General features: G+C 38.2%; 2 protein-coding genes across 4 annotated transcripts in view; both read right to left on the bottom strand.

The window, feature by feature from the left end:
* LOC106176978 (chitin synthase chs-2) overlaps positions 1 to 16,619 on the bottom strand; it is a 39,335-nt gene extending 22,716 nt beyond the window's left edge. The window contains exons 1-7 of one of the 3 annotated variants that reach the window (XM_087010493.1): positions 16,441 to 16,619; positions 5,289 to 5,743; positions 2,147 to 2,212; positions 1,457 to 1,696; positions 1,065 to 1,179; positions 756 to 903; positions 495 to 612 (exon numbers count right to left, since the gene is read on the bottom strand). In XM_087010493.1, coding sequence (XP_086866619.1) covers positions 495 to 612; positions 756 to 903; positions 1,065 to 1,179; positions 1,457 to 1,696; positions 2,147 to 2,212; positions 5,289 to 5,468 — 867 coding nt within the window. In that variant the 5' untranslated portion in view covers positions 5,469 to 5,743; positions 16,441 to 16,619. Of the gene's footprint in view, positions 1 to 494; positions 613 to 755; positions 904 to 1,064; positions 1,180 to 1,456; positions 1,697 to 2,146; positions 2,213 to 5,288; positions 5,744 to 5,916; positions 6,025 to 6,433; positions 6,632 to 16,440 lie in introns of those variants that run through there. The other 2 variants (XM_013559579.2, XM_013559581.2) reach the window with 2 other exon arrangements.
* Positions 16,620 to 17,637: 1,018 nt separating this feature from the next.
* On the bottom strand, positions 17,638 to 25,758 carry LOC106176968 (myrosinase 1). Its single transcript, XM_087011824.1, has 8 exons — positions 25,343 to 25,758; positions 24,908 to 25,038; positions 24,048 to 24,308; positions 23,413 to 23,596; positions 19,699 to 19,938; positions 19,414 to 19,537; positions 18,965 to 19,161; positions 17,638 to 18,346 (listed from the first exon to the last, which is right to left on the bottom strand). Exons 1-8 carry the CDS (start codon positions 25,509 to 25,511, stop codon positions 18,114 to 18,116), a joined length of 1,539 nt encoding a protein of 512 aa, XP_086867950.1. The 5' UTR covers positions 25,512 to 25,758; the 3' UTR covers positions 17,638 to 18,113.
* Positions 25,759 to 25,880: the final 122 nt, after the last annotated feature.

Genomic DNA, 25,880 nt, shown 5'->3' with positions numbered 1-25,880 from the left:
AATAAATAAACAGATTGATTGAAGACTGTGTTAGAACAGGAAGGACACATCTAGAGCTGCGTGCTTTTTCATGTTATTTTCAATTTTAATAAATGTGTCGTCATATTACTGTTAAAATATTTAAGATGGCAACTCGTGCTTGATTTTATGTTTTTTATTTTATATCTTATTTTGTAAAAAAACGAACTTTTCTCGTTAGGAAGTCCTCTTTAACCACACTTACTGTTTCATAATTTAAATCATTCCAACATTAGTGTACATTAGTGTCATTATTCCTACATATCATTATATAAATGTAACCAGATGATAAGTTATAAGTTATCACATATTTCCCGCCTGTGGTTATCACGTCTTTCATGTATGCGTGGCACCAAAATGCTTGTGAAGTGTATATGATATTAGAACAATGAGCTTCTAAAGCATAATCGGAGATTGTTACTCTCGTTAACAATGTACAGCATCATAGCTAATGACCCACTGTTTGAACAACCTACCTCCGCGATAAAACCAACTAACTTCATGATGTCATTGAGATGAACGAACATATCTTTGCACACGGACATGTGTTGTTGGCTCTCGAATATCGGTGTACCGTCCGTATTTCGAAGGATTCTGAAACAGAGAGTAAACGATGTTGGCACTAAGTTTGAAATAAATGCAATGGACTGAAAATACTACACTGGCAAAAGTCAATGAAGGGGTTTGAGAGAGAGAGAGAGAAAGAGAGAAAGAGAGACAGAGAGAGATCATATTACCTGTATTTTTCTGGTTTCTCTAAGGAGTAGTACTCCAACATATCTTTTGGCATTCCAGCAAATAAGTAGTAGAATATATGAAAATTTCTGTCTTGTGGACTTTTCTGCACTATTCTGGACTTCTCTAGCAGGAAGTCGCTGATACGTGCTGCAATTCACAGAAAAAAAGTTTTAATATCCGTAACTTTATATATTATTTCATTATTACATGCCTCATCTTCGAGCAAAATTATAAAGTTAAAAATATCCTTAAATAATAAAATCCTTTGCAGTGATTATGCTTCCTTCTTATCTTATCATGATATTTACCTCCAGTGAGTTTCCCATATTTCGTGAAGTACATGTCAACAAATTTTCCAAATCGACTGGAATTATTGTTCATTGCAGTGCGGGCATTACCGAAAGCTTCAAGAAGTGGGTTTACCTGAAATGTTCATGTAGCGTTAGACAGTACTTAATGAAAACAGCGCCATTTAAAATTTAATTTAAAATTTAAAAAGCGTTCTCTTCACTTTTTTTTTTACAGTTTCCAAAACAAAACCACCCATTTGTTTGCCAGAACATTAGGTAAAACAAAATTAAAAACATTTTGCTATTTCAAATCAGCCAAGACATTTTCAGCAAAACGATTAGAAGTACAATAATAATTTTTGAAATGGTTGAGTTCCTTTAATAAACTAAAATATAATTATTTAACCCACCTCGACAATCTTTTTATGCAAATTTGAAATATTTTTATCCGAGTTGCCAGAACACAGGTAGGCCACGTGCTGGATCACAAATTTGGAGTTCTCAGTTTTCCCGCTCCCTGACTCTCCGCTCACAAGTATCACCTGGTTCTTGTTGTCTTTGCGCATGCGCTGATATGTCGAGTCTGCCGTCCAGAAAATGTGTGGTTTGAGATCGGCACGACTGTCGGCATTAGTGTAAAGCTCATGATCCTGGAAAGAGAAAACGATTTAGTACCTACTGTCTTACTACATGTTCGGTGTAACCGTGCATTTGGTGTAACAGTGTGTTAGGTGTGGTACTATTAGTGTGACAGAGTGTTAGGTGTGGTACAATTAGTGGGACAGTGTGTTAGGTGTGACTCTTCAAGTGCTGGGAGATTTTTGGACAAAATGATAACGAATAAAGAACCCAGACTATTGCGTGTCTCATATACATGATAAGTTTAAATGTCATTCAGGTATCTCTTAATTCAGGTGTATAAAACATCGACATTAACATAAAAATAATCTAATTCAGTCTGTTAAACAGCAATTCTTTTTTCCCATTCCAAAGACTTTAGCTCTATGACGATTGGAATATCATCCAAGTAATGGAAATTTCAACTACAGATTTAAATAATAAAAGTTTAAGTGGTAGAAGGTCATAGGCTTATATCCTACCTGCTCTTTATATATGTGCAGCGTCTTAAATGGATTGACAACCACCAAGACATCTCCAATGTATGTCTGAAAGTAAATTAAAGAGAAATTAGATTTCATAAACTAAGCGTAAACTCAAAGAGAAGGCAATCGTGGTTGCTTAAGGCGTGCGGATATATTTTTGTATTGTAACTTTAATTTAGGATTAACATTCTCTTGTGCAAAAATGGTTTTAGATACCTGCTATGATTTATACATGAATCGATTGTTTTATAAACAAAATATTTATTTGTTTTTTATTTAACTTTCGACTTAATTAAATATTTTCATGATATCGACCACTTTCATTCATTGCTATCTACACAGAAAAAAATTGTGAATATCCCATTGTTTCTACCTCAGAAAATTTCCTCAACAAATATCAAAGTTAGTCAACATATTCCACACAGGTGTCGTGAAAGCATTTAGCTGCTGATTAACATGGGTGATACACGACTTGGAGGGCGAAAGGGGGAGGATTTTTGTCGCTTAGGTCCTTAATCTCATTTATAATCAAGATGTTAGTAGATTAATCCGCCTCAACGGCACTCTTTGCTCTTGTCAACGAGAAACTTCATGTAAATTGCAGTATGTACTGACACAGCCCTGAAAACTAGGGAGGCATAAATTGGTAGATTTTATATCTCTGGATTGAATAGATTAAGACAAGAAGAACGGTAAAAAAACTGTGTTGGTTGGGGATAGGGGACGAGTGCCAGGACATAAGAAATTCTTTGATATCTTGGAAATTATTTTGGTCGAATTCTCATGCGGCCAAGCGGTTGGGGTTCGGGTATAACAAATTATACGAAATAGTAGAGCATATAAGGCTAATAAATTGATGCAGTTTTAAGAATTAAGTCCTGCCTTTTCATTTTAGTTAAGTGTGCGAATAGAACAGCCTCTTTTATAGGTACCGAAGTGGACCTCTTTTGAGTTTCCCACCCCATCCATCCAGCCAATAAAACAACGTTTTTCTGATTCTTATTTTGGGATGTCAAATCAAAAGTATTGGCCAAAACAGGCAAAGACGTAGTTTTTTAAGATAAGGAAACCCCGATCGAATGAATTTGATAGACTGGATATAATTCACAGTATGCACCTATTCAATTCAGTATACATTTTCTAGACAAAACTCAATTATACAACAGCTGATACATATTAATAAAACTATATCAGCGGATCTAATATTGTGTCACACATTGTGTTGTCATTAACATCAAGATGGAATACAAATGTCATACTACTCATCCATCCTGAATTTTAATTTTCAATTAACATTAATTAATTTAAGAGGCTGTGTTCTACATTGTAGATAATGCATTGTGACGCACCAAGGAGATATGTCAGGTAAAATGACATCTACCTGTCACCCCATGCACTGGGTACAGGTGACAGTCAATAGGACAGGCCAAGAGCGGACACCTCTGTCGTCAAAAGGGATGGTCAAATCTTACAGGTGTTAATCCTAAAATGTTGGATCATTACATGTCCCTTTTGGTGGGGCTTGAAAAAGACAAGTGTTTATTATTTATTTAATTTTCCTCTTTAACTCCAAAGACAGGCAGTTGATAGAAAGATTGATACAAAACCCAAAGCAGTCATCCAGACAATAAAAGTATAAAAATGACAATATAGTTTATAATCACACCAAGGCTTATCTCACTGCTTAGATAGAATATTTTATGAGTAAATTTACTAGTACATATGTTCATTATATAAAGATTATTTTTTCATTCACAAACGGCTAGGCAACATAATTACCAAATAGAGAAATGGTAATGCACCAATTGTATTGTATCGTCATTAATATATTATATTGTACAAGGTTATGACAATCTATGTACCAGTACAGAAATAAATTGAATTAAATTGAAATGACAAAAAGAATAAAAATAGGGAAAACTTTCCAGCCAAAACACAAATGTTTTGGTTTCTGAACATGTTAATTCAACCGGCAGCCTTATGACTTAATTATACGGTGGCCAAATATAGAGCTCCCTATTAAGACAGAATTAATGCAGCTAATGTCCATCTTGTTGCTACACAAGTGTGCTACCAGCCAATCGTGGAAAGTTCCCCTCCCCGGGTCACTGACTGCCTCTTTATGGTCTTCGGCACAAACTATCGGGATTTCCAAACAAGCGTTACAGGGGCTTTAATATTATACGCTGTGTCACCGCAAAACCACCGATGTGTCTCGTAACGCGTTTTTCATGCCAAGCAGTTCGGGCGAGATCTGCCATGAAGCTCATTGGTGAGATCTTTATGACGTCTCCGTCTTGGTAAATCGGAAGCATTCGGCCATTTCCGTACCGAGCAAGGATAGCAGCCCAAACCCTAACCAATAATGTAATTTCTAGAAATCCATAAAGATTGGTTTATGAAAAAAATCTTTGTTATTTCAAGATATGAATGATATTTTCAAACTGGGAATGTTTTCTTCAAGAAGGCCACTAAATTCAGCAATGTAAGTAGAATTTAGTAAAAATTTAGTAAAAATTCAATTTAATGTACTTGAATTATTTTCTTTTTTTGTGGGGGAAGGGGGTGAATGTGGCCTTTAAGAAATAAAACACATCTTAGCACATTGCATTACTTGAACGTACATCACAAAATCAACAAAAAATATTTCCAGGCATCCAGACTCCTAGCCATGTCTCCCATATGACATCATAGGTCGTGACGGCGTAGGAGGGAGGTCTGGCCTAATGACAAGGTATATGTATTAATCCACGAGGTTCGTGACATTCTGCCACTTAGTTACAACTTGTAGGCCTATTCCTATCGTCTGCTATATCTTCTTCCTCCGAGTGAGTAACAGGGAAAACAAGCGCAGGGCAAGGAAGTCGTGCGCTAATAGCAGTTATTTCAGACAAATGCGGTTTTTCTAGTACTTCTCCAGATATGAACTGGTAAACGTGGTCCTTCAGATGATGAAAGTAAGATTTTAACAAAATTATTTTAGTTAATTCCAGGGTCGGATTCATACATGAATAAAATGTAGAAAAAAGGGCGGTTCAAAACATTTAAAACGAGGTAACTCACACCCTATTGTATCAGCGGTTTTCAGGAGTAACTTCTAGTGAATGCGAGAAAAAGAATTATTTAAAGATAAACTTACATAATACTGTCCATTGACGTATCTGACATGTAAATTTTCAAGTATAACCCTTTCATCCAGAACTTCTAGTGTTGCCAGATCATCGCCTTTATTCTGGTCCTTGGTGCTGTCGCGGTTATGAGCGCCACCTTTAATCACTTTGGTTGGCGGCCCGGGGGCTGGCCCCTTGCCTGCAGACATGTCGAAAAGTTCGTACCCTTCAAACGGGTCTGGGTCTAACGAATCCGGGTTCGGTTCCTCAAATACCGAATCCTTGTCTGAAAGGCCTTCGTCGTTGCCCGCCTGCGCTGGAAATAAGTAAACGTCGGAGTCGTCCTGATAAGGGTCTGAGTCGGAATATGGCGACCCCGCAGCGCCGTACCCTGGGTTATCCCCGGGGTAGGGATCTCGGAGTGAAGGGTCGGGAAGAGGCTCCGGGTAGTCCTCTTCTTCTTTCTGTGGAAGGCGGCGACAAGCTGGAATAGAGAATTTCACAGATTGCATCATCGTAATCTGTCGACATTGCTTGTTTTGTTTTTTTCCCCTTTCATATTGAATTAATTATTTATGGCACCCGTTGTGCGCGCGTGCAGGCACACACACACACACACACACACGCTCTTGGTCAACTGTATCACTTGTCACTTACCCATTTCTTTCTGTCACTAAACTAAAGACAAAAGCGCATACGTTACAGATCTTTATAGAAGCAGATTTTGTAATGTTACTGGAGATGCCTCAATTTGCATCCTCGTAGATCGGAATGACAAGGGGTTATCCGACAGGCTGAAGATAAAGTTGATTAAAATGGCATTATTAATGATGACCCTTATATTATTATGCTGGGTTATGCACACCTGTACAAGTGGTTCTAGTACTATCTTCTTTCAACCCATACTTGTACTACACATGATTTGTTACTGACTACACTTCGAAAGCTTAGTTGTACGACTTCGCGGGACTTCACTGAAATCCACAAGATCTCAGCGAGTTCCTCATTACGAGTTCTGACCATAGCGAGTTGCTTTTCATGTCTTACGTAATTATAAGTCGTTCAATTTGAATAAGGTTCTAAGCAAAAACTGTCTGATGACATTAGTTGTAATTTAAACGTACAGTCGTGGTATTTAACTTACTTCACCGTCACGCTTTTTAAAATGACCTACCATCATGAAGATTCGCCAGACGCGTTTTCAAGGGTTTCTTAGATCTTCTCTTCCCAGTTTTGAGAATTCCTTTAGGAGTGACACCCACGATTTTCTTGGGCGGTTTCTTTCCTTTTCCACTCATTTTCTCCCCTTTTTTTAACCATTTACTAGCACATAATCCCTACTCTCCTCGCCCGGGGTGGCTGCAGTCCCCCACACAATGTTATGGTATGCTAGACACTTTTCATTCACGCCGTTATTCATTTTATTTTATCAAATTATTTCATCAAACTCAGCTAATCGTGACTTAATTATAATATCATCGACCGCAATTAAGCGGAGAAAATTGTCTTGTTGCTATGTCAACGGCCCGAGTGAAATTATCGGGAAGGCCTGCGTCAGGCGTTATCTGGAGATCAGTAGCACCTTGGACTTTTTGGGCCCTGCGTTCTTTGATAAGACGCCTCTATCGAGGCGGCCATCTTAACATCCGCTCAGTGACTGGATGGTTCGTAATAGAATATTCCACTGAACTTGATCCGACATCTTAATTTGATGCTGTTCACTGGCTTTTACGTGAACTATACTAACCCCTTAGATTTTTAAGAGAGAGAGAGAAAGAGAGAGAGAGAGAGGGGGAGGGGGGGCGATGTTGTTGTGACTAATGGTCACATGAGTAAGGGTATAACTGATGACTTTCACTTAATGTGGCAAATCAGAAGAAAATCATTGACCTTTACTTTTAATAACAGGTACTTTAAACAAATGACAAAATGCATCGTCCGTCGTCACGAAAACCGAAACTTGGATGGATTCAAGTTCACGCCTGAATATAGCTTTAATAGGAAGGTCAAGTTTTCTTAACTAAAATACTTCTTTTTTCAAAACATTTTACATTAATCTTTTTATTTGGAAAGTAGTGTATGACACAGAGTGGAACAATGCTCTGTCATGTTCACCTTGAAGAAAGCCTTGAATAAGGTGAACTTTCATTAGCTTGCCTATAGCGTCCTCCCGTACGGCGAAAGTCAAATGGGTAATGAACTTCAAGTTCCATTCTAGTATTAACTGTTAGTATTACGTCAAGCAATGTGTTTACTTTTTATATCAGCCTGTATACAAACACAGCATTTTTCGTTCTATAAAAACACTGATCACTAACTGAAAGCAGTATCGGACCCACATTATATATTCCTTGTTATCTAAGATCTCTGCCGGATTCTTTATTTGATTTACTGTAGATACATGCATTTTAACGATGTGACGCTGATTAAGCTCTGTCTGAAGGCCGTCCTACACAGACATATCATACCAGTATACAGTATATGAACTGCCCTCTATCAGGGGTCAGGAAGGTGAGATCTTTTTTTTTTCAAATTTATTAAAAATCTTGTGAAACAATCTCTCTCTGGCCCTCTGTGTGGTAGAGGGTATATACGGTTTGTACTGTCTCCAAGGACAGACACACCCTCTGTCCTCCCGCCCCTGATAACACGATGTCATGGCATCTTCCCTTAACTCAAAGTAGCAAATTACTAATAATATTGATGATGTTAATCACGTGATGTATAAGACCTCCCCCCCCCGAAACGTGTACAATATATAATATACCTTAACCTCTACTGGTATTAAATATAAACATGAACAGTATATGCAAATAGAGATTAATTCCTTGCATAGTTGATGAAAATTATTCTCAAAATATATCTTTTTCCTTATTCGGTAGATATATTATCTTACATTATTATCTTATATATTAGTTGAGAACCTCTCTCTCTCTCTCTCAATACATGTATAGGTTTTGTTTGGAAAGAATACTTATCCAAGATCGGAACGTGGTATAATCCAGGTTGTACCTTTGCAAGTATATAATTACCAATTAATTAAACTTAAGGGGTTTTTTTACAATGTTGCAAACAAAATTGCACCGTCATCCTTAAGCTCTATGTTCACTGCTTGGGTGCCCTTCTGCTATCAAGACCGCGTAATGCATGTGCATACCCCGGTAAATATATGTTAAAATGAGCCTGGATAAAATGAACTGAACAAGTTCAATTGTTCTTTTTCAATTTTAGGTAAAGATGATGCATTGGATTTAAGCTTTTGTCGCTGCATGACTCGCCCGATGAGGTTTTCCTGGCACCATTACAAGGTATTAGCCTGGCCTGGACATACAGCCGCGGATCTAGACACTGACTAGAAAGCGTTTCCTTAATGAAGGAACCGCAGTCAATCGTAATAAAGTCTCGTCTGCTACATGTCCTATAAAGGCACATTAGATGATATTACCTTAGCATCATTTTGCCATTTGGAGTATTCTGATTTGAAATTTTAAGTGGTAGGACATTGCGCGCTCAATGCTCCTCCCTATTTGGTGTACGTAAGGGCCCATTGACAACATTACCGAGGACCTTAATGTTGGTGATATCTGTGCTTTGACACCGCAACGGCTATATATATATTTAAAAACGATATCATTCGAAACTTTTCATTACGTATTTTAAAAGCTTATTCACCACTGAAATTCCTAACACTCTACAAGAGGTTCTCCTAGCTGTTACAAAATTGCTCGAAGGACGTCAGCCGGTTTTGTAACAATTAGAAAGATCCTTCAGTGTGGAGAGTGGAAATTCCCCACCTTCCCAGAACCTTCCATGACATCCTGCTCCCGCACACGTGCACGCGTCACCTTGAGCATACAAACGGTAAAGTCCAGAAAGGCGAAATGATTTCAACCATTTAAAATCGTACCCCTTCCTATTTCAGTGCCATTTTTTCTCCGAAGGAAAATCACTCGTTCCTCTAAAGTGGAATTTGAACAATTTAAAAACCAAAACCCACCTCTTTTGACGCGTAACACTTGCTTGTACAATACGTAGAAAATATATACAGTAACCAACGACTTTATGGGAAGGTGATGACACAGAATGGACTAAGGGTTTACTTCTAATTTAATTGAGGAAATGCGTAGTGAGATCTGCGAAAATGTCAGAATGGTGGTTTAATAGTAATTATACAATATATGGACAAGTAATGGTGCACAGTCATTTGGGGGGTGTATTTTTTCTTTCGGGGCGAATGCCTTTTGTATTTGTTATTTGATTTGACAGGAAAGTATTAACCAGGGTAATAAAGTGTACACTTAAACTGAGAAGAGTTAATATCATGAATCTGAAATTCAGTAAGACCACCGCTATGACAAAATAAAATATGATTTTCGAACTGCACATTTCGAACTTTTTGACACCTCATTTATTCCATAATGCCCTTTTAAGATTCAGTAAAAGTCATACTTTCAAGTTCATGTTTTTATATTAATCACGTATTTGACCTAAAAATGATCATTTTGTAAAATTTTATAAAAATCCATTTTTAACGCTACAATTGGAAAATTTTCAACCTTTTGGTCGTAAGGTTAATGAACTTATTATCACCATGATTATTGTTACGATAACAATCTTTCTCTTCACTGTATCTCTGCCTATGTTTCTTCACTTTCTTTGTATGTACATACGTTATGGTTGAATGATAAACGTTTGATACACGAGTGCCATGAGGGCATAAGTGATGTGTATAAGTAGTCCTATACATTAAAAAACATGAATTTTATGTTAAACGGAATCAAGTAAAATTTCCAATTCATAGATAATATAATGGTTAGCGGGAGCATAGAACAACACGATGACGTATTAATGCATTAAGTTGAGGTCTCAATTATGATTGAGTCATTAGGAGAACGTTGCCTTAAGTTAACTTAGCGTGGTACTATACAATTAAGTTAAATGTCCTTGATGATGCAATGATTGGATACTCAAACAGATTTTAAATTAGTCTAACTAAAGAAAGATGTGTTTGTCGAAATAAAAGTAGACAAAGATAGCGGTAAAAACGGCCTTATTACTCATCGTCGTGGTGTGTGTGTTTGGATATGGTGAGAACACGCGACATTTGTCATGACGCCACGGATCAAAACAATGCCTACGATGATACCCGTCACATCAGTATGCCGCTGGTGACGGCCGTAACAAAGCGGGACTTCAGCTCAGTGGCCATTTATAAAAAAACTTTCTGGCACCGCAAGGCGACACAAGTCAGCATTGAAACCGTGTGTCCTCGCTCTTGAGGTGGCATGGCGCATTACCACGGGCTTAATCACGACTGAAATACGACCCGTTAAGAGGTATCCTAGGGCTAAAGTGGTCAATTTGGCGTGATGGCCATTTCCCTGGTACATTACCCTCGCATTAACTATTTGGCATGAGTGAGATGTTCTAAAAATAGACACAGAGAAGTTCTCTATTTTTGCCAATGAGGTTTTTCCCAAACAATTTGGATTTTTTTCTGGGTTTAACGATAATAGAAGTGCCCATTGATTCTAGAGTCGCGACACCTACTCATTAGTAATAGCTGAGTGCCATACGATCCACAAGATGCCTAACATAATTTTGATGAAAAAAAGAAACGGAACTAGAGGATCAGAGAGGCGATACCGCCTCCAAATATTGTACCACCAGCTGGAGCAAGCGCATTCGTATAGACCCCCACATACACAAAATAAGTGACACAGCCACCAGTTTTGTGCTTGACAAGCTGTAAAAATGCAATCAACAAGAATTTTTAAACTATTGCAAAAAAAAATATAGGGTACAATCAAATTTAAGTTCTTCGTAAGGTAGGTCAAGGGTCAATTTCAAGGTCACAGTAAATTTCCAGTATATGACTTCCTATTCAAGTTCAAGAGTAACTATGGACCTATCTCTGTCAAGTTTGAAGTTAAAAGAGAAAGAAATTAGCAGAGTTCAGTTCATGATAAAAAGTAGGTCAAAGGTCAATTTCAAGGTCACACTTAGATTGCCAGTATAGGACTTCCTATTCAACTTTTATAGTAACTATGGACCTATCTCAGCCAGTTTTGGAGATAAAAGGTAAGCAAATTTTGCAAAATTCAGTTCATGGTGAGAAGTAGGTCAAAGGTCAATTTCAAGGTCACATTTAGATTGCCAGTATATGACTTTCTATTCAAGTTCAAGAGTAACTATGGACCTATCTCTGCCAGTTTTGGAGATAAAAGGGAAGCAAAATTTGCAAAGTTCAGTTTATGGTGAAAAGTAGGACAAAGGTCAATTTTAATGTCACATTTATAATGCCAGTATATGACTTCCTATTCAAGTTCAATAGTAACTACGGACCTATCTCAGCCAGTTTTGGAGATAAAAGGGAAGCAAAATTTGCAAAATTCAGTTCATGGTGTAAAGTAGGTCAAAGGTCAATTTTAAGGTCACATTTAGATTGCCAGTATATGACTTCCTTTTCAAGTTCAATAGTAACTATGGACCTATCTCTGCCAGTTTTGGAGATAAAAGGGAAGAAAAGTTTGCAAAGTTCAGTTCATGGTGAAAAGTAGGTCAAAGGTCAATTTCAAGGTCACATTTAGATTGCCAGTATGTGACTTCCTATTCAAGTTCAATAGTAACTATGGACCTATCTCTGCCAGTTTTGGAGATAAAAGGGAAGCAAAATTTGCAAAGTTCAGTTTATGGTGAAAAGTAGGTCAAAGGTCAATTTTAAGGTCACATTTAGATTGCCAGTATATGACTTCCTATTCAAGTTCAATAGTAACTACGGACCTATCTCAGCCAGTTTTGGAGATAAAAGGAAAACAAAATTTGCAAAATTCAGTTCATGGTGTAAAGTAGGTCAAAGGTCAATTTTAAGGTCACATTTAGATTGCCAGTATATGACTTCCTATTCAAGTTCAAGAGTAACTATGGACCTATCTCTGCCAGTTTTGGAGATAAAAGGGAAGCAAATTTTGCAAAGTTCAGTTTATGGTGAAAAGTAGGTCAAAGGTCAATTTTAAGGTCACATTTAGATTGCCAGTATATGACTTCCTATTCAAGTTCAATAGTAACTACGGACCTATCTCTGCCAGTTTTGGAGATAAAAGGAAAGCAAAATTTGCAAAATTTGCAAAATTCAGTTCATGGTGAAAAGTAGGTCAAAGGTCAATTTTAATGTCACATATAGATTGCCAGCATATGACTTCCTAGTCAAGTTCAATAGTAACTACGGACCTACCTCTGCCAGTTTTGGAGATAAAAGGAAAGCAAAATTTGCAAAATTCAGTTCATGGTGTAAAGTAGGTCAAAGGTCAATTTCAAGGTCACATTTAGATTGCCAGTATATGACTTCCTATTCAAGTTCAAGAGTAACTATGGACCTATCTCTGCCAGTTTTGGAGATAAAAGGGAAGCAAATTTTGCAAAGTTCAGTTTATGGTGAAAAGTAGGTCAAAGGTCAATTTTAAGGTCACATTTAGATTGCCAGTATATGACTTCCTATTCAAGTTCAATAGTAACTACGGACCTATCTCTGCCAGTTTTGGAGATAAAAGGAAAGCAAAATTTGCAAAATTTGCAAAATTCAGTTCATGGTGAAAAGTAGGTCAAAGGTCAATTTTAATGTCACATATAGATTGCCAGCATATGACTTCCTAGTCAAGTTCAATAGAAACTACGGACCTACCTCTGCCAGTTTTGGAGATAAAAGGAAAGCAAAATTTGCAAAATTCAGTTCATGGTGTAAAGTAGGTCAAAGGTCAATTTCAAGGTCACATTTAGATTGCCAGTATATGACTTCCTATTCAAGTTCAATAGTAACTATGGACCTATCTCTGCCAGTTTTGGAGATAAAAGGGAAGAAAAATTTGCAAAGTTCAGTTCATGGTGAAAAGTAGGTCAAAAGTCAATTTCAAGGTCATAGTAAGATTGCCAGTATATGACTTCCTATTCAACTTCAATAGTAACTACGGACCTATCTCTGCCAGTTTTGGAGATAAAAGGAAAGCAAAATTTGCAAAATTCAGTTCATGGTGTAAAGTAGGTCAAAGGTCAATTTTAAGGTCACATTTAGATTGCCAGTATATGACTTCCTATTCAAGTTCAATAGTAACTATGGACCTATCTCTGCCAGTTTTGGAGATAAAAGGGAAGAAAAATTTGCAAAGTTCAGTTCATGGTGAAAAGTAGGTCAAAGGTAAATTTCAAGGTCACATTTAGATTGCCAGTATATGACTTCCTATTCAAGTTCAATAGTAACTATGGACCTATCTCTGCCAGTTTTGGAGATATAAGGGACTAGATGTTATAATTTTGGAGTTACCATAATGTGCCTTAAATTTCGTACAGAAAAAATTAATTAAAATAAAGAAAATGTCATTTTGGTCAAAATTCTTGAAATAGGAGGTGTTCTGAAGTTTCAGAAGTTCAAATTTGATGAAATAATGTCATTTTTGAACACAAGTTGTCTGCTTTGCCAAGCCTTATGTTTTATTTTTCCAGAGTTCAAAATTTATTATCCATTACCGTACTGCACATTTTGCTTTTACCACCAATATGTACTTTTTGATACAGCGTAACTCGAAAACCGTATGGAATACAAAAAAACCGAGACCACCTCCAGTGTTGGGCTTTACATGCTCTACAAAATGCAAAAAAGAATGGGTCTCTAGCATTAACGGTTCCCGAATTAGAGACAGTTTTCAGTTTCGGTATCTTATGGCTGCTACTCCCGTGAAAATGCACCGATTGACCCCAAATTCATGGAGATGAAAGATGACCTGAAGGGTAACACTTTCCAATAATATTATTGGTTAAGTCTGTGTGGTGTCTTAATAACAGGGCAAAAAAAATTTTTTTCGTAAAAATTTCATTTTTTTGAAAATTTTGGCCCATTTGACCTTGAAGTAGAGGTCAAAGGTCAAATCCAAGGATATATTTGAAATCTACACATATGACTTTTGGAAAGCCGTCTATAGAAATTTTTCCCATAACTCCTTCCGTAGGGTAGATAATTAGCATTTAATTTTGCCATTTTTAGACAAGGGTGCATTGCAATGAGTGCCACACCCAGACCCCAATACCGACAAAGCCCAAATTTTACGTGGAACGAGTTGAGATTATAGGTGACCTAAATCCATGAGATGGGTACGGGGGCCCTTACCGTCTAGGAGGAGAAGCGGTAACGGTAGCCGTCCGGCGGAGCCGGCGGAGCCAACGGAGCCGGCGGAGCCGGCGGAGCCGGCGGAACGATCCGGACGGGACCGAAACCATGTGTACCGCCAGCGCTAACGCTGGTGGTACAATAAACTGATTTCCATGGAAGAATATTACTATGATCCATCTCGAAAATGACGTTGAATTAGTTGATAAATTCAAAAATAAATAAGGAAATAAAATAAAATAAACATCTCAAAATGCACATATGATGTCCACGCGAACTAAGTCCTTTTGTTTAAAAAAATGGGGAAATTCCAAAAATAGAAAAAGAAAAGCTAAAATCATTTCTAGTGACCCTGCAAAATATTTTAAACTTATAAATATAACTGATAATAAAGGGTAACAATGTAATGCCACCAAACACCTCGGTAATCTGCATACGCATCACGGCCCACTGTCTGTATGAGGAAAACCTGTTAGAATTAATCTGTAATGTGCTTAATGTTAACCGCCGCCCAGTCGTGTTATGAGTCAGAGCAGTGAAGATGTTTTACCAGTTCACCTGGCATGGTTTATGTGACCACACGGTATGGCATATTAACAATATACACTAGATAGGTTTAATTATTCTGTTACCCCGGTGTTGAAGACCTCGCTGAGGATAATCTGTAACCCTCCCTTGTATACCATTTAGCACACACTGTTTGTGCCATCATATAATATTAAGTATAAAGAATATTTTGAAGATATATCATACTGTATGATAAGGATGTCTTCATCATAACATGGTACTGGAGATAAATGATATTCTGTATTAATGAGTGATAAATCTGTCAGCGTTGTTTCCCCTCACTTCATTATAAACACAAAGTTCCTATGAACAAAGAGAAAACACTCAATTAAGAATAAAGAGTGTACTGGGAAGCTACTGAATCATTCATACTCATATACGCAGTCGGTATACAAACAAACACCCCACCGTTTGCACGTAAACTCTCTCTCTCTCTCTCTCCTGGTCCTGGTCAAGAAAATGCATTTACTGAGAAACAGGCATGCATGCCAAAACCTCAGAAGCAATTGGCACCTTTTTGGAAAGTATAAAGACGGTATTACATTCTTAAAAGTTCGTCTATATTGCTCAGGGTCCTTCTGCCTTATTTATGGTACCATTAACAAGGCGACAAGTCGTGTCGCACGCGTTCTTATCTCCAATTTAATTCGGTCAGTAAATTTCATGAAAAACGAGCTGCAGGTAAAAAGTGGCTGTGGAGGAAAACATCTCGCCCATCTGATTACTGTAAAAAAACTTATTTTTACTGCGCTTATGTATTCCAATGAGTATTCCAATAAAGACAGTAAAGAATGGACACTGAAGTCACGTAAAGATTATTCAGTATCCATTTCACGCTGATGTCCCCGTCGTAAAATTCCAGTCGTTTCGTCCACTTTTCTTCTTTCAGATGAGATCAACTCACTGGCTCCCTGTTAAAACTGTTAGTAACAATACGTAACTTGATAAATGGTTTTCTTCAAATTGCTACTTCCTGGCGCAATTTTTCCAGAGAAGAGTTGACAATTTTCTGAAAGCAGCGCTCTTTAACTGTCCATTTGACGATCACACTAGGCTACTGTATAAAGTTCCATTTGAGCTATCACACTCGACTTCACTGTCTTTTAACTAGCGACCAAAATCAGTTAAAACCATTCCTAATTGAGATAAAATCTGGGTAATTGAGCGATAGGATTCATACTGTTTTTCTAAAAGTGCGGCATGTCATTTTGAATCTGTCATTGTAGACGGCATAGATTCGTCGGTAATCGATTTAGGGTACAGAATTGGTACACAAAATATTACATAAATTTCAAGTTAAAATTCTTTAGTAGGTTTTGTCTTTTTCTTGGCACCTTTAAAACACATTTTCACTAATGTCAAAGGTGACAATAAAATCATATCAAAGAAATGATAATAATAATCGATGACAGTTCAAAATACAGAATCAAAAAATTACATAAAATGGCTTCACTTACTTCTGTGCCGCTCAGCGCAGTCTGTCTTCGCCAACTGCGACACCCAAAAAGATAGAACTTTTCTTCTGATATTTTAATTGCTCACAAGCACGAAGAGAATTGACGAAATATTCAAATCAAGCTTGTTTTAAATGCCAATTTATCCCGCGGTGTGCCTCCAGCCGTGTGCTCTCAGCAGACGACAGTTCAGAGCAGACGACACTTGCACCCCTGTGTTCATAGTAACGCATAATACTGTAGGAAATATTTACCTGGGCATAAATTTGGTCGCTTGTCGTGAGTCAGGAAGACAAAATGCCATACAGCATGTAAATTACCATTCAACAGAGAAACGTATTCATTCCAATTTCAATTGGATGGGGGGGATAAACATTAGGCATTTACCAAATTATTAGAATAAAACAAAAACAAACAAAAAAAACACGACATCAAGACAGCCGTATTGAAGTATGATGTAAATATACATAAATAAACACATACATGAAATTCTTCCCTCCCAATGTTGAGAATTTGTCTTTGAGAAAAATTTGAATTTATACCATCCCTCCCCCTCGAAAAAGAAATAATGGGTTTTCTGAAGCTGCGGTTCATTCAGCATAATTTGTAATGATTTTAAAAGATATTATGTGGTGGGATCCGGAAGGATTTTAGTGATGGTAGATAATGACAGAGTTTTGAAGAACAATAGTATGCCGGAACAGTTAAAAATTTTGGTTTTTTTCTATGAAGTCAACAACTTTCGTACAGTTATGAAATTGGTGTTTTTCTATGAAGTCAACAACAATCACTTAATTTCATGTCAGAAATCCTTGTTTAAGAAAAATAGAAAAATTTAAGACGTCCTTATCTCATGTGAGCGAAACCCATTTTCCCCATACACACTTAAAGGAAGATTTCGTAACAAAAAAGGTGCCACAGTCAGTGTAGGGTTTTGATTATGGTTTCCGTGTCGTCTGCAATATAGAAAGAGGAATTGACTTAAAGTAGCCTGGTAATAGAGTTGCAAGACCATAAAATACTGTAGAAATAGCGTATCTTGGTGAATATTTACAGTCCATACAACGACCACCTTAACTTTGCTCTGTTTGGAGATGCCGTTTATTATTCGAAAATAGCCAGTATCATATATATCAATGTCGCATATTAGGATAATCAACAAACTAATATTAACAAAATTAACTAATATCAACAAAATTAATACACCGGTACCTTCATTTTAAGCATGACAATATCAGCAACAGCAATTGTTTTTGCATGTTAATACAAGCTATACAACATCATATGCAATATGTCTCCTTTACTGTAGATGAGTAGATGACTTGCAAACATGCGATAACAGCATTTGGATATCGATTCCACGTCACCTGTGGACGATAACGGGTGCAATGACGGGGAACAATACGACCACATCGTCGACCATTGACAGGCACTGGTCTCTTCAAGCCTTTGTGGGTTGCACCACCGTGGATGGCAATACGTCTTTTTTTACTGATAACATAACCATAAGCGTGTTGTTGCTAAAAATTAATTTAATGTAGCCCAATGTGAATTGTCCTATTCTGATTACACCTTGGTTGGTAAACGATTCATATTAAATTTAAAACCGCAAAATGTGTTCCTTAAAGATGGGTGAAAAAAACGCCCATTTCTAGGTGGTTTTTATCAAACTGAAATTAATTTTCATCTACCACATGAAAAGATCGTGGAGTATATTTCGGGATGCCGTTAGCCTTGATGATCATTGAGTAATAAACGGACGACTCCTTGGGCGTTCTCGGACGCTGAGGATCACTGAAATTCACGTGGTACATGCCGAACTTTTCCGAGTATCCTCGAGACCACTCGAAGTTGTCCATCACCGACCAGGCAGTGTATCCTATCACGTTGCATTTATCCTGAACTACCGCTGGAATGAAAATGTGTTAGTTGAGATAGTGAAACTGTGTTAGTTGTGACAGAGGATTTGCAACAGATGTAACACTGTCAACTGATGATGTTCGATAAGAAATACTATAGTAAGCCTAGACCTAAAAAAAGTAAGGCACCACTGTCTCAACACAGATTTCACTCACAATTAAGCGTATTCACTTAGGCCTAGATAATCGCCGATAAAGGTACCGTCCATGTGATAAGGAAATCACACTTGCTGAATTACATAATATTACTTTAGGGCGTGACCCTCAGCCCTCAAACACTCTACTATCTTAGGGTGCGTTTAGAATGAAACTATTGCACTAGGTAGTCCGAACCAACTCCGCAGGGCCTGTTTTTCAACGCACTCATATAGTCACTAACTTTTCTGTATTCTACTCAACGCCAGGGAAGGCGTGTTAACATGTTAATCTGCTTGTATTAAATACAGGTCCCCGCGGAGTTATTTCGAAATACATTATACAATAGATTTACTGGGAACGCACTCTTTTTGTTATAGGTGGGAAAAAAAAGCCAAAGCCTTAAACTGTTTACATAGAGACACGCCTAACTTTTTTACATTGTCATTTAGTCGTCTGATATCTGTCCTTACCGTCAATCATGTTACTAATGTATCCGCGGTAGTAACCTATCCTCCAGTAATCCCGGTATATTCCAGGGATGGTGGTGTTCCTGTCCGAGATGCCGTTCTCCGTGATGATCACGGGCGGGTTGGCGTACTGCTTCTTGATCCAGTTCAAAATCCGCCGCATGCCCCACGGCACCACCGTCAGCCAAGACGAGCCAGATCTGAAGATAAGCCAAGAAAATGTCATTCAGATATATGACGGTTTTGACCTAAGACTTTTAAAGCGATTGCTATTGCCACTGACGTCCGTTTGATAATTACTGAAAATAAAGATTATAGCACTGTTTTCACAAAAAAAGTGATATTACTTATAAAACTGATGGTACTAGTTCTGCTAAAATCAACAGCCACAAAATCCTTACAAAATCCTCATCATACTAAAGAACACTACGGCCACAGTTTTCCATACGCACGTTTTCCATTTCGGGTCTTTAGAAGAGGCCACTCCGATGTCTTGGAAGTAGCCGGCGCCGGTGGTTTTGGCCCCCGTGATCAGGTTGGTACTGTAGGTATTTAGGCCGAAAAAGTCAAAGGTGCCTAAAGGGACAATGAATAATTTTGCATTTGATAATAATTTGAACAAACTTTTTTACATGTACGTGCTTGCCTCTTTATCATCATAGCGATCAATTAGAATGCTTGTGAAGTTTTTTGATAATAAACATGACAATATGCCATAACTGCGAATATTTTCAAACCTTTTATCCTTGCTTTCTCGTCGTCAGTGAACTCGGGTAACCTGGACTGGTTAAGGTTTTCTGCCTTACTCCTATTTCCCACGGTCCATTTCATGACATCCGGGTAATCACCGTTGGCGTAGACGGGGTGTGCGAACCAGCCAAGGGAGAACTGCTGGCTCCTCTCTGCGGCCTCGGCGTCCTCAGCCTTCTTCGTCTTTGGCTCAGACCAGTCCGAGTTTAACGTGATCGAGATTTTACCTAGAGAGTATTTAAAGTGTAATTTAAAAATGCATTTATTACCAATGAATTTACTTTTAAAGGTTTGGAACAACAGATGATGTTCACATATTTTCAGTAAAGTCGCAAGTCTTCACCCTGAGCTTCAGAGCTAACTTGACACTAACCTTTTCACTGTAGCCTATCTCCATCGTGTCAAGTAACCTCTGACGAAAATAGTTTGACCTCGTTTATATAAGCCAATCAAATCCATGTTTCAAAATTTTTCACCAAAGTTTGGTGAAAACGCTGATTGGTTGACCGTCAATCGGCAATCCTCGGCTGATTCCGCAAGCTCCATACTAACAGATCAGAAGTTTATTGACAATCGCCCTACATCCGGGCATGATCAAATACAAATACAAGAAGTAATCCGCAGAGTGATTACCATATACAGTTTGATATACATTATATAATGTCTATACTAAAGCAGGGAAAGTACATGTACTACTCAATAAAGATCAATATAGGGATAATTAAAAAAAAAAAAAAACTGATTCAACTAGAATAGGCTACACTAAACCTTATATTAAACTAACTATTATTTAGGGGGATATGAAAACTGCATCGTCAGTTAATCTAGGTTTTATTCAGCATGGATGCAATTTTCATATCCCTAGCTTTAAAACAATCATAAAGAAAATTAGTTGTGCATTTTGCAATATCAAAATCATTACATTGCAGTACGGTAATAAAAAGGTCACTGATGGACTCAGGGGCTGCACTGCCCAGTATATCTTTAACCTGGTTAAGGAATATGGCTCTTAGTGGAGCATAAGAGGGGCATATCATCATAAAATGGAACTCATCTTCAACTGACCCCATGTTGCACACCGTGCATAGCCTTTTCTCTATGGGTATTTTAGGATTCATGTGTCTCCCCTTTTCAATTGCCAAATTGTGGGCACTTATCCTGAATTTGCAAAGGAATGTAGATTTGGGTTTGTGGATTAACTGTGTGTATATTTCTCTTTTAAAATCTTTTTTGAAGGTACTGTAGGTACGTAATTTTTTACCCTCCGTGTTCAGGGATGCTAGGTGAGCTTTAAAGGCCGAACTATAAGAGATTTGGATAAGCGGTTTTATTATGGAAGAGAGTGCGGTCATGGATATTTTAAAAGGGTCCTCCCAAATGTCAGGGCGTCCAATAAGCGCCAGTGTATTTTTAACAACATAGTTATTGTCGAGTGCGGAGACATCCGAGTAGTTCCGAGTGTATTACCGTACACAAAGAAAGCAAGGCGAGTGACTACGAAAAAGAATGTGTTAAGTTATCTCTTGATTCTTTGCAAAATATGAGTAAATCGGAATTGAAACCATAGGGTCTAGCAGTTTGAGGCCCTGCATCATTATCTACTGAGAGACGATGTTATTTGCGTGCTGCCCACAGGTTACGGCAAGTCCCTGATATTCAGCCTTATCTTTGATTGGTCCGGATTTGAACAAAGCGCGCTTTGACTCGTTCGCGTTCATCTGCTAGATCGTTTAATGAGTCATTGAGTGCGGGCTTTTAAATTTGATTGGCGGGCGGCGGAGGCAATCAAATCTGGTCAGAGGTTACTTGACACGATGGAGATAGGCTACAGTGAAAAGGTTAGCGTCAAGTTAGCTCTGAAGCTCAGGGTGCAAGTCTTAGATTTGATTCATGAGCAACATTATGTCATCTGAAAAATAAGGTGCTCTACAAAAATCTTAATCCATTCTTCTTCTAAAGTCCTTTCTTGTGCCTCTATACATCACATAAAACAAGATCATATACAGACTTGACATTTAATATGGAATATTTTTTTCGAAATAATTTTTTATCAGTTTTTTCCTATTTTGCTGACTGATAAATGAAAATAAGGATAAAAATCGTGTTTTAATAACTTTAAATTATCTATTTGATGTCATTGTGACATCAGTTCATTAATGGAATTCGCCAGAGAAACAAACAAAAACACATTGCCTTTTCTATGTCATACGACTCACATTAAAAGAGATATTTTGGATCTCCATAGTCTCCAAATTATCGTCTGTAAAAGGGTAATACGCTTCACAAAAGACCCTCATGTCAGTTGCTAGTCACAGTAATGGTCGTTGTTACGCCTGGCCTCTTCGTGGCTGTTGCCAGCGCTCTCAAGCGGCAAGGCATTTCTTGAGGGTAGGTTTTAAGAGTTCAATCTGGAATAGCATTCTAGGCATCGGTCTGAAATTGTCCAATCTGGTCCAGTTTTGTTGTAGGACATGTAGGCAGTTGATTGGTGAGTAATGGTCTACCGAAATATTGTCTATGTGGTTCAAATGAGGCGATTTTGATGACCAGGGTAGCTGCTCATTCCCTTGGTTCTGTAAGTTATCTGCTATTAAAAGTGTTCTGTGTGAACCTGCAACCTCATCGTGCAACCTAGAATTGTTCCTAAGGTGCCCCCTATCAAATGATAGTCAAGTGGTTCCGAGATTATCCCTTTATTTGATCTGGTTCAGGTTTTCGTCGATGACTACCATTGGTGTTTTGGCACCAATGTGGAATCTACTCCAAATACTGACGCTGTCAATCACCCTTGTCACTTTAGACCCGGCATATGCTTCGTCGTAGGCCTCTTCTGGATATCTGTAAACTCTGTTTTGACTAATTGGGCGGTACAGGTGAAATCTGACCTCAATAAAGAAAGCCACGCAGTTTCAGTGTTCTAACCAGAATCGTTCATGGCCCCCAATTCATTAGAGAAACAGACGACGATGTTTTGCTGTATACAGTGGGTACCTCGGAGGTCATTTGGTGTTCTTACCTGCTAAAACCAGTTTGGTGTTCGCTAAGGGCATTGAAAAACGCATTTTAGTGGCAATTTACCCCTCGTTCTGAACGGACTAAGTGTTTTTTGTTTAGTTGCAGCTGCGTATCCCGAAAGACAGTGGGTCCTGTACCCTGTAGGTAAAATTTTGATACATTGGGGGTGACCTCTGTGTAGGTACATCAGTCTGGGCATTACTCTATAAAACTGTGGGGACCGTTCCGTTTGGCGCTATGATCTGTCTGGTGATGTCTGTCTTTTTCGCGCCATTCTGCCTTAGATTAACAAATTTGTAGTGCACTTCTTGACTCATCTTACGCACTGCAAAACTGACCGCTTGCATGCAAAATTTCAAATTTTTCTATGCAGTAGTTGCCGAATGGATACTTTTTTGACAGAACCAACCTTTGCCTAAGCCAAGCTTTGATCAGCCCAAAGGAACACTACCCAATTAAATCACTGCAAATTACATAGTGTAGCAGCGCAACATGCATGAAAGTCAGTTAATTGGTAGTGACACACATGACTGCATACTTTTACATTCACAAATCTTATATGAAATCGGAGTTTTTTGAAAAAAGAACGTATTTTTACCTAGGTATACCTTCGTAACTGAAATATTCCATATTAAATGTCAAGTCTGTACAAGACCTAAACGAAGTTTTTTTTTATCAACTGGTACCTGATTTGTCTGTATTGTATTTCTCATGGTACATGTGGTACACCTCGGCATGTGCTTTTAGAATGGTGTGAGCGGCCCTGTAGGCCCCGGTTCCCGCCAGTTTAATACCCGGCGCCATTTGTCCCACCTCATAACCCAGCACAGATACACACCACGGCTCGTTAAATGTCAGCCAGTGTTTGACCTGTAAAAATGAAACAAAATGTCACATTTCTCTTACTAGCAATCCAGTGGCATATTTAGGGGGGGGGGGATTGGGGGGTCAGGGGATTCCTGACCCACCACCCTCGATTTCTGGTCCTCTCTTGAAATGAGAATTTTGACTAGCTGAATCATAAACCGTACAAAATGGCAACGTTCGCCCTCTAAAATACAAAAATTATTCGATGCCCGGCGGACCCCACTCCAAGTGTTGGGAGGAGGGGGGAGGGAGGGTCGGCTTCGCATCCATGGACCCCCTCTTCAAATAATCCTAGATCCGCCCCTGCAATCCTATTAAGGTTACGATAAAATGCATTTATTCGACGGCCATTTTGATACTGAGATTTATTAGATTTAAACCTTAGTGTGGATCAAATTGACCAGAAGTATGTGACTTAGCCAACCTCAAACAATATTTCTAATAATTTTTATACCTGGTCGCCAAAGGTTTTAAAGCAAACTTCGGCGTAGTCCTTGAACAGCGGAATAATGGACTCGTTGAGCCAGCCGCCATACTTGTCCTGTAGTGTTTTGGGCAAGTCCCAGTGGTAGAGTGTTATCAGTGGGATAATACCATTGTCCTTCAGGGCTTTGATGATGTTCATGTAGTAAGCAACGGCCTTGGTGTTCAACGAACCCTTGGTCCCGTCCGGCAGAAGTCTTGGCCAAGACAAGGAGAAGCGGTAGTGCTTGACCTAAAGTTAAGAAAACGCGTAGTAAAACATGTTCGATCGCCCTGAGTTTCCTGTTACTGGAGACGGCAGAGGCATGTTGATAATGTATGGAGGTTTATTTCCAGTTATCTCTGAAATTCGGGGTGTATCCAGTGCAGGGAGGGGGCAAAAATAGCTTTAGATTACAAAAATAAAATTAGTAGGTTTGTTCACAAAATGACCTTGTAACTCAATAAAATCGCTCATCAAACGAACCGAATTCAACGATATTAGGATTTTTCCTAAAATTTGAATGTGACATGACGTGCTATTGCTACAAGTTAATATCAACCAGTTTTAGTTCATTGCGGATCATGGAATGAATCATATCGTTGCAATAAGCGTGCATTATCGAAGAATGACGTAGATACGCTATAAATGTAGCTTTTTATCGAAATCGTAGCTGGATACATATATCTGTACAGATAATAAAGCTAAATGTCATCACTAATCATATCAAAACAGGCAATGTCATTTACATTATTACTAATTCTAGCCATTTGATCCCATTGTTTTTAAATTGCATTCTACTGACTCTCACAAAAATATGAATGTGGGATATAAGAATTTTACGTCATTACCCGCATAAGTTTCAATATTTCCATATCTTCTTGCCATTTGTGGTAGCTGTCACAAGCAACATCGCCATTGGAACCGTCGTCAATATTACCGGGCTTATGAGAGTACTCATCCCAAATACTGGGGCCCTTACCTAGAAGACAAGGTGAAATCGACCGACCAATTATTCAAATGACTAATAAACCATGAACCGTCACCACCAACCAAATAGATAAATAAATAGATAAATAAGTGAATAAATACAAACAAATATGTGAATAAATGTAAAAATTAACAAATAGATGAACACCATCTAACAAAAAGTTCATGATACGTGCCAATAAATAGATGCATACATACAAATAAAATTAACTGAATACAAAGTTAATTAATCGCATAAAAAATCTTCTGATGTTTTGCAATTATTAAAACTGATGACGGTAGGGTAACGAACTCACCGTCTTCCTTCCAAGCGCCCTCTATCTGGTAGGCGGCAGTGGCCACGCCCCACAAGAAATCTGAAGGGAGTCCGCTGGCTGACGGCCCCTCCCCCCGAGGCTGGGGCAAACACACCGTCAAGGTAGAACACAGTGCCACACTAAGCAGAAGACTCGGTATTACGTCCATGGTGTTACGCTTGCTGTACTCTGTTAGGCAAGGTGACACTCCTTTAAATACATTGTCCTAGGCCAAGGTGAATGACATCAGGTTTTACGGACCCGCTGACATTACTATAGTTATACAATAAAATACATGCTGTCTACGCCCATATTAATGCTGGTGAACTGTCCATTTGAAGCAAAGAAAAATACATCCTCAATGACAATTAAAAAATATTGGTTATGCATCAGAAGAATTACATGATCGATTAAGATTTCTTTTGTTCAAATATTGCTGGCGCTTGCGCTTTATAAAATAGCTCAAGCACACACGCACACACACTCGCACCCTTCCGCATACAAAACACATGCACACACTGGATAGACGAAAAAGCAA

This window comes from Lingula anatina, chromosome 4 (assembly GCF_051362555.1).
Source record: "Lingula anatina isolate TDL-2025a chromosome 4, LinAna3.0, whole genome shotgun sequence".
NCBI lineage: Eukaryota > Metazoa > Brachiopoda > Lingulata > Lingulida > Lingulidae > Lingula > Lingula anatina.
The sequence above is the reverse complement of the archived record's forward strand: the minus strand, read 5'-3'. Positions and strand labels throughout refer to the sequence as shown.